At 36.9% G+C, this 9,062-nt stretch overlaps 1 protein-coding gene across 8 annotated transcripts; it reads right to left on the bottom strand.

Moving 5' to 3' along the window:
• Positions 1-367: 367 nt before the first annotated feature.
• Positions 368-8,781, bottom strand: LOC113317982 (protein MICRORCHIDIA 6-like). 8 transcript variants are annotated; one of them, XM_026566106.1, is made up of 21 exons: positions 8,129-8,772; positions 7,355-7,478; positions 6,463-6,791; positions 6,288-6,362; positions 6,138-6,172; positions 5,804-5,882; positions 5,587-5,676; positions 5,435-5,510; positions 4,117-4,195; positions 3,613-3,747; positions 3,339-3,437; positions 3,133-3,231; positions 2,892-3,038; positions 2,670-2,762; positions 2,428-2,479; positions 2,197-2,308; positions 1,772-2,010; positions 1,561-1,673; positions 1,250-1,329; positions 1,066-1,108; positions 368-957 (listed from the first exon to the last, which is right to left on the bottom strand). In XM_026566106.1, exons 3-21 carry the CDS (start codon positions 6,782-6,784, stop codon positions 856-858), a joined length of 2,070 nt encoding a protein of 689 aa, XP_026421891.1. In that variant the 5' UTR covers positions 6,785-6,791; positions 7,355-7,478; positions 8,129-8,772; the 3' UTR covers positions 368-855. The 8 variants fall into 8 exon arrangements, with proteins under 8 accessions (XP_026421891.1, XP_026421892.1, XP_026421889.1 ...); XM_026566107.1 differs by having other exon boundaries at positions 8,280-8,772; XM_026566104.1 differs by lacking the exon at positions 8,129-8,772 and adding an exon at positions 7,649-8,114.
• Positions 8,782-9,062: the final 281 nt, after the last annotated feature.

The following is a 9,062-nucleotide window of genomic DNA, read 5'->3' as shown; positions in this document are numbered from 1 at the left end:
TTGTACTTACAATCATGTTGATGTTGTACGTAAATCAGAACTTCATAAATATTTCCATTTTGGCATGAACTAATAATTTGTATGATGACTGTTTTTAATTTGGTATGAACTTTTTTTTCTTTTTTTCGGAAAGATAATTTGGTAAGAACTGAATAGCTGTACATGTGTTATCTAATTTACAGAATATGCTGATAGGGTAAAGAATGTTTCAACACAAGGTATAGTTAGCATGATAATTTGGTATGAACTGAATAGCTGTATATGTGTTATCTAATTTACAGAATATGCTGATGGGATCAAGAATGTTTCAACACAAGGTATGTATAGTTAGCATGATGTTTCGGTTACGCACACCTATAAACCAACATACAAGAAGCTAAAATACCAACATTTCCCACAAAAATACTTGCGAGCAGCTTAAGCCAAGAGATCAGCTGTTTTACTACCACACCAACCAACATCCAAGACCAACAAGTATGCTTGGACCTAAACTGTTCCAACACAATGCCATACATCTTTCTGAATCTTGCCTACATTTGTGATTACAAAGATGAGGACATGTTCCTTGGGAAGCTGCTTTTTAAAAATGACACTATTTCCTTTTCTTCGGAATATTTAGTAATATTCACATTTACAGACGAACAAAATTTGGTGAGTAAAGACCCAACTGCCTATGTACCAACCGTGAAGGAGGGGTTCCTAATCCAAGTATGATACGAGATCTCCAAACATGAGGAGACTTTTCCTTCTTTTCTTTGGACATGAGGAGACTTTTCCTTCTTTTCTTTGGTATCGTGGATCTAAACTAAAATTTAACCCCAAGTTACAAATGAACAAAAAAATTTCTACTACCATTTACACTTTCTCCTCCTTTAACATATCCATCAGTTTAGATTCGGCCAACAGTTGTTCGTACTCGAGCTCAACTTTATCTAGTTCATTTTTGAGACCTTCTACCTGAAAAGAAAATTGCATTGATTGTTAAAAAAAGATGTCTATAGATGTTTTTTTAAGTTCCTGAAGTACTCTGATCAAATATATATCAGGAAAGTTGAAGTTAAATGCCTTGAAATTAAGCTCTTCCTCGCTCTTCTCAAACTCCAAGCACCTGAAAGGGCATAAGTAAGATTTTGCGTAAGTCCATTAGATGTTCTGGTTCAGCATCGGATGGAGTGGACATAGTGTGCAGACTAATCATTTGATGTGCTGGATGACATGTAAGTGTGAGCAAATCTAACAAAAGACTTACTGTTCACGGAGCCTCTTGTTTTCTTTAATTAGGATTTTGGCCTCTTCACTTTGCAACCCATTGTGAGTGTTATTAGCAAGCTACCAAATAAAGAAGGAAAAAGGTTAGTAATGGATTAGATTTTTCTCCAGGTAGTCAAATTTCAAGTTACCTTAAGAAGGGCAGAACGAAACAAAATAATAATTCAAATCTGCGGTTACCACATTTAAAAAATGGAAGATATCAACATAATAGCCATTAGAGAGATTTGTTTCGGGATACAGAAACAAGAAAATCACTGGACAGACTTCGTATATATCTGTACATCTTACCTGTTTATCTGAATGGAGTGGGCTATCAGTTGCATTTTCTGCTGAGCTTGCCTGCCTTCTCCTGGTTTCTGGTTCTATGACGTGATCATGTTCCTTCCTCTTCGTCGATAGTTCTGCAAGTGTGTACACAGAGATCATTAGAAGTGAACCTAGTGATAAACATTAAAGAACAAAAACAGCTCTCGATCAGAGGCCGATGCTTTAAACTGACCTGGTTCGGTGCCAAGTTGATCGTTGGCAATACTATTTGTTTGTCTTCCTCCTGAAAATGCAGACGGGGATATCGCATGATCTTGAAAGAGACCACCTTCAGAACCTACTCTTGAACTATCATATGTAGGAAATCGACTCATTTTGTTAGATATTTTTTCATTAGATGCTTTCGGAAGCTTTGGTGTCTGAGGCTTCTTCCTGAGTTGTTGATACCCAATTAATCCACAATGGAAATCCCTGTAGAAGTTTAAGATAGAACATACCCACAAGGTAATGCATTATATGTATGATGCTCATAAAGTTGTATTTAATAATGTGTCTCCATATGATAGCTATAGCTAAGAGAAATATAGAGCTAACATAACTAAACCGAGTTTGTGGACTACTAGGATCTCAAAGATGATACTATGGCGTGTCGCTTACCAGTACTCCAAGGTCATTTCTTTCAAACGGATTTCAAGCTTTTGAAAAACTGTAGTCTTCTCAAAATCTTGCTTGTTGTGAGTATGTTCAATAAAATTTGCCTCCAGAACACCTACAGAAACAGATATATTTGGGGAAGGACTTAAAAAGAAGTTCATTTCAGATGGAACAACATATATGAGGTATGACAAAACAAAATACTACATATTTTTATTTCCAAGAATTTCTCACCTACTACACCCCTGCCCCTACTGTTGTTCTGACTGAGAACACGCCAAAACGGCTGTCAAGGAACGTGTTAGAAATGGAGAACAGAAGAAACGTATCACGCAAGTGGAAGTAAATTTTACAAGGACATTTAACTTTAACTTGAAAAGCCCATTTCAATAGATCCTACAATCCAGTTTTACCAGTAAAATGAATTACAAAGCAATTAAACATGGGTGGTCTAGAGAAGTGAAAGAAAATACTACCATTATAAGCCTGTTTTTATGGTAAACACTGAATCCATGGATGTTCACATGTGGAGCTTCCTTCAGGAACCCTATTGTGGTAACTACTACACCCTGCAGATGAAACAACAAGATAGCTAGTATCATTTAAGAAGAGCTCAAAGTCCACCCAGACCTGTACACAGCAGCAAGCTACTTTCTGTAGGGGCAAAAAATAAAATTAACTTCAAGAATGAAATGAACCTCCGAATTTGGACCTATTTGAGGTTTGTACAAGATGAACTCAGGATGCTTAAGATCATCGGCAATATTGTGATGTTTAACAACTTGTCCACGCAGAATTATTCTGAAATGCTCAGGTACTCTCAGATATAGGATAGATAAGTACTCCTGTGGTGTAACTAAAAAAAATATATAATAAACTAATTAGATCTAGCAGGTACGAACGACATCGAGTAATGAACTACCAAAACCCCAGACTAACACGAAGAGAATAGTGGAGCTGGTTGGCGATATGTTGTTGGCCTATAGCTTGTAAACTGCCTTGTTTAGCCACTTTTGGGGCTCCAGGTAATCGGATATCCTGCAAACAAGTAAGACATGCATAATGAGACCAGGGATAGGAAAACTAGAAGAGACACCTATACAGGAAAAGAAGAAGAAATGACAGTTACAGCATCATCAACAAACCTCCACATCCGCCTCAAAATCAAGTTCCATTTCCCCATCATCGGTGAACCAGAGATTGTAGATAATAACTTTTGTGCCATGTTGTCCTATGTCATCGAACTGCTCAGCAAATCCAACAGAGAGAAATAAATTTAAGAAAGAAAAGCAAAAGCGATTACAAAAATCAATTAACCAGAGCCGTCTTAATATTAATAGCTTGTATTAGAACAGTATCCTCTGAACCCAAAACAATAAACTTCTGACAATTATGAGAACTGAGACAGCGAGACTTTACTTGTTTCATCAACTCGGTTTTTGTTTTATAAGGAGACCACTGCAGGAGCATTGAAAGATTAAGCGAAAAGTGCTCCTCCGTAGAACGTAATAGGTTTTTAAATTCGCGAATTGATGTGTTATACTCAAAATCCACCTATATCCATGCACACAATATAATACAAGATATTAAAGGCAACAACAATATGACAAGCATGACTAGTAATTACAATTTATGATTGACGTAACACCGACCAGAAGAGTAACACGCATAAAAATTGGAAGGAAGCAAATCCATAGAACGGGGCAAAAAATAAGCCAGCACATGGAAACAAATTTTCGTACTGAAATCTGTATTTTCTAATCTTTGGGAGTACCACAAAGATAAAAAATCTGTATTTTCATATTAGGTGATAGTAATCACCCCTGTAAGTTTTCAATGCTGCGTGCATGGGCATATTTTGTATAAAGTAGCAACAGAAAGATAAAAATCCATCTACTATCAAATTACTGATTCCAGACTCACCATAGGAACAACTATTCTGTCATGACCTGTTTGTCTCAAAAAGGTGTAAGAAAGGAGACCAACACTTTGAGTAAATGACCTGCTCACAAAGATAGTCACCAATTAGATTCCCGAAGCTTAATCGGGATATCAGTATAAAATAAACGAGTTCAGCATTTGAACATCATTACGAATCTTAATTAAATGCAGGTATAGAGAGTGATATTGGTTTCAAATGCCTCAATGGGAGGTTAGGCACTGAATCTGCAATTGTTTTTATATTAGAGAATTTTTGTTCTTTTCCAAAAGATGCTTAAGATAAAACATCAAACTGCAATAGAGTTTTAAGCAGAAATAAACCAAAAGATCAAACAGATAAGCTAATAAAAACAATCTACAGGAACCACATGCCACGTTATATATCAGGAGTTCCCTACCAAACTGCATAAGTCACTTACTTTGAATTCAGAGCTCAGATAGAGATGGATTTTCCATGTGCCACTACAAATATTAAAGAATGATGTCTCGAATAAAACAAGTATACCACCAAGGTCACTGCTCTTGAAATATTCTTTTCTAACAAATAAATGCCTTCTCCTGTTAACACTAAACCAGGTCGTCCATTCCTTAAGCTAGAGAGAGCTGAAACAATAGAGTTTCACTTCCCTATTGTAAGTCCAGTACTTCAGCTAACCTAAACGCAGTGTATTACAGTTAGTGGTGCAAACAAGACCAAACAGACAGTGGATAGTTTTTTTACATGGGAATTAAAATAGCTTGGTGGATGTTCTGGATAGTGGCAAGAAAGAAAGTTACAGCCTTGAAGGAAATTCACCCAAGTTAGGATATATCCTGTAGCAAAACTGTGTTCATGGAGTCCACCACCCTGGATGAAGAATCTAAGTAAGAGTACTGGAGTCGTGTAAACCGACAAGGCTGTCTTCTGGCTAAAACAATATTTCAGGGTAAGATAAGAAGGTCCTACACAAAAATAATGGAGTATGGAGTTTGTAGCTGGAAGGTTTTAGACATGTAGTGAAGGATAGGGATAAAAAAAATCCAACATACAGCTGTGGTAGGCGCATATCCCCAAACTTTAGAGGAGAAAAAAAGTTGGCAACATTTTTACACAAAGCCCTTTTTTGCCTTCATGCAGCCATGAACCTCAGTCACCGCAATTACATACAGAGCAAGTTATGTACCCGTGTGTAAACCAACAAAATTGGTCCCTCGCATGATAATTTCCCTACTTCTCACAACATACCAGCACAGATGCCAAATCAAAAAGATATAAGGTAGAACTAGATGGGCTATCATGATGTTAGAATTAGAACCAAACCTCTGCTCTTGGCGGCGGCTAAATACTATCACATCTGCCCCAAGCCTCATCGTGCTTGTCTTGAACCCATTTCCATCTGAAAAGCTACAAGCAACCCATAAATATGCCGCAAGGTAAAATCAGAAAGTGTAGTGAGTGGCAAAAAAAATTACATTGTCCAATGGCAAGATTTGATTTCTTATCCGAGAATCCAAAGCTCATACAGTGTCGCATTGCTTCAGGGTCCATACCACCTCCATCATCTTCAAATTGCCATCCCAAAATTCATATGTATGAGCATGACAATCCAGATAAACTCAGTAGGCTTGAACAATGAGAAATGTGAGAAAAATCATAAGCGCAGATCTGTACTTGAAGATGAAAAAATACCTTGGATTAGCAAAGCTGGACTTCCATCATGAGGCGTTTGAATTTTATCTACCATGACAAAGGTAGCTCCATTTTGAATCTAAAACGTGAATCAACACGACATTAAAATTTGAGGTCAGAAACAAATTAAAAACTAGATAGCAGGATTTGACGAGATAAAAACAAAGAACGATGCAGGAAAAAGGATCAAGGGCTCATGCAAGTGGGGTTTGTTGAATAAAATAAGATAAGAAATTATAAGGTATCTGGAATACCCTGTTATTCCAGACACACACATGACATAACAAGCATATTTTGCAAACCTCTATTTAATATAGCAATAGAAAGAAATTACCTCATCGACAGCATTGTCAAGCAGCTCGGCAACGGCTGCAAAAAAAAAATGATGTCTGTAAATTGGAGAGCATGGGAAGTGAAAATATTGAATTAGTGATAATAACGACAACTTATGGAAATCCAGTGACATCAATACAACTGTTCTTACCACCAAAAGCCCACTTGTGTGAAGTAGCATTTGAGTGAAGAAACTTGGGATGAACTCGCAAATGATTTTGCCCATCTGTTACACAAGGCCAAAACAACTTATTTCATATCAGTCAGTAGCTCACATGAAAGAACAAAGCACATGCTATTGTTACATAGGCGGTAATCAGGCATACTTTGGGTGGCAGATTCAGAAGGTTGTTCGTCCGTATAGGTCCCAGCTTTCCAGAATTGACGAGTAAGTGGAGCAGGAGGCAAAGAAGATGCATATGTTGGGCCACCAATAGCCGTGTGATTCCCTTGATTCAAGGCACTAGAGCTACTTTGAGTCCCGTTCACAGAATTCACATGTCCATTCTGCAGAGGAAACTTTTCAGATTTAATCTGCTTCTTCAACAGCACATTACCTGGTAGCTTTGTCTCCTGTTTAACATACTTCACTTTTGGGTCTTCCGTCTCATCATCACTTGACAATTCCACAACATCCGTGTAGCTCATCTCAAGCCTGAAATGCAGTAACATAATATGAGCAATAGGTTTAAAAAGGAAAAACACAATGGATACCGAATCATAATGGTCTCAGATTAGAATTAAGATTCAAGAATAAGTTTCTTGACAATCCAAAAGTTCACTGAGGCCCCGTAAAATTGAGGTCATACTCAAGAGTTTAAAGACATGAGAAACTTAATGTGTAAGCAAAAATTACACCTCACACCAATTAAATGGGTAAAAATGAAATTTACAAGAACCTCCATGAATGTATGCATTATTAGTTGCAAACCCACAATAATACGGATTAATCAGAACCCACATCTAGCATGCATGTGCCCTAAATCATGTAATAATACTGTACAAACTCTATATTTTCTATACACAAACTAACACAGGCTTGACTAATTTCACATAAAACATGTGCCCTAACAATATCTGAGAAATGGGTTTGTGAAACATATTTAGGAAAAAAGCGAAAAACAATGTAAATAAGCTGTGACTTAAATGACTAAAAAGAGAAATTTCCATATCAGTAGTACTAGTTGTTGCAACTCAAAATCCACTTTGATGAAATACCTCGACAATTACTTCGCATTGCCTCTTAATTCTTTCGAAACCCGCATACAAGAAGAAGGAGAAGAAGAAGAGATGAACACCACCAACAGTAAATCAGATAACCACAAACCCACTTTATAAAAACCTAAAACACCCAAATAACCATTTATGGAAAATTATCAAAACCCACCCACAAAAACATTATTAGAACCATATGATTACAATTAAAGCCAAACTCAAGGGGAAAAAAAAAGTCACTTCAACTTAAAAAATAATCAAACCCAATTCAAAAATTTGATCAAAAGAAACTCATACCTAAAACCTCAAAATATGTTGAGAGGAGGAGGAGGGGGAGAGAGAAACACAAGTCCAAAACAAAGGGGCACTAAAAAGTTCAATTTTGGAAAAACAAGAGTCCCCTGTAGAGGTACTATAACAATCTCACGTGACCACTAAAAATAATGGGTCACGTGACTTAGTCTATGACAGCTTGCATTTGTTCTTTACAGCTGCAGAAACTAATTACTCCAAACCTGGGCGAGGCTCGTCACTAGATGTCAATAATTCACCTATGTTCGGATGGGATAAAATTTATCGAGGCTAGGGCTGGCAACGGATAAATATCTGATAATGTCTGGTGGAATCCAAAAATCTCAAATCGATTCCGTGAGGTTAAGTTATTGGATACTGGATTTTTTTCCGATAAAATTCGATAACTGGGAGAAAAAACTAAAAAAAAAAAAAGTTTTTAGGTTCAGGTCGATTTCAGCAGAGTATTCTGGTCGATTCTCATACCGATTCCAGGCCACTTTCTTCTTCCCTGTATCATTCCTAACATACATCTATTTGAAAATTCAACAATATCATTTCATCATTCCCTGTAACAGCAGCCGCATCACCACCTTCAAAAACTCATAATCATTAATGGCAATAACATTTTCCATACCATGTATTACCAACTCCACTAACCCATCTGAATCTTTATCGAACCATTAACAGCAAATCCCAAATCCTCGTCAAATTCAGCCTTCACTTATCTCTATCAAATCAAGCCCAACATCCTTATTCTTCTCGAAACAGTCCCCAATTGAATTTTCTATAGAGCGACAAACGGTAACTCAAAACTCATTCTGGTTCAATCCCATCATACAAAGCAACACGAATTGTATATCTTAATTATTACCAGTAATTAGAATTTCACCATCTTAGACTCACAATTTCTCAATTTCAATTCATGGAAACTCTTGTTTTATCGTAGCAATTGGATTAATTTCTTCCTTGCCTTGACTTGATTCAGCACCTCATAAAGGTAACGTGAATCATTTAGTTCACGTGTTGAAGAAAAGGTGAACAGAAGTAGAACGAAGAAGACAAATCGTTTTGTCACAACCTTTCAGATCTAGAAAAAATTACAGTGAAAAAGGATAACAGAGGACACATAGATATGTATTATCGGACACGTAAAGAGAAGTAGAGGACACATGTTACATGTATAGGTTGTAATCGGATGTGACGGATGTCTGTGAAGAGAATAGATGAAGGATTTAATAAACACTTATCGAATATCGGATATTAGCATACCAGATGGGGCCTAATCCGATTCCGTTACGATAAGGAGGTAAAATCCATTAAGGAATCCGGTTTCGATATCTGATATCCGATATATCAGATTAAATCCTATAGGATACCGAATTTTCGGAAACGGATCCTGGATTTCGGACATCCATTG

Source organism: Papaver somniferum, chromosome 10 (genome assembly GCF_003573695.1).
Source record: "Papaver somniferum cultivar HN1 chromosome 10, ASM357369v1, whole genome shotgun sequence".
In the NCBI taxonomy this organism is placed as follows: Eukaryota; Viridiplantae; Streptophyta; class Magnoliopsida; order Ranunculales; family Papaveraceae; genus Papaver; species Papaver somniferum.
The sequence above is the reverse complement of the archived record's forward strand: the minus strand, read 5'-3'. Positions and strand labels throughout refer to the sequence as shown.

What these genes read in the sequence shown, in the direction of transcription:
- LOC113317982 (XM_026566103.1), bottom strand. Translation starts at nt 8,175, where the DNA reads ATGTATGTTAGGAATGATACAGGGAAGAAGAAAGTGGCCTGGAATCG. An exon ending in TTCTGAATCTGCCACCCAAA is followed by an intron (nt 6,363 to 6,462) that starts GTATGCCTGATT and finishes CTTGTGTAACAG; the next exon opens with ATGGGCAAAATCATTTGCGA. An exon ending in AGCCGCCGCCAAGAGCAGAG is followed by an intron (nt 4,196 to 5,434) that starts GTTTGGTTCTAA and finishes CTTTGTGAGCAG; the next exon opens with GTCATTTACTCAAAGTGTTG.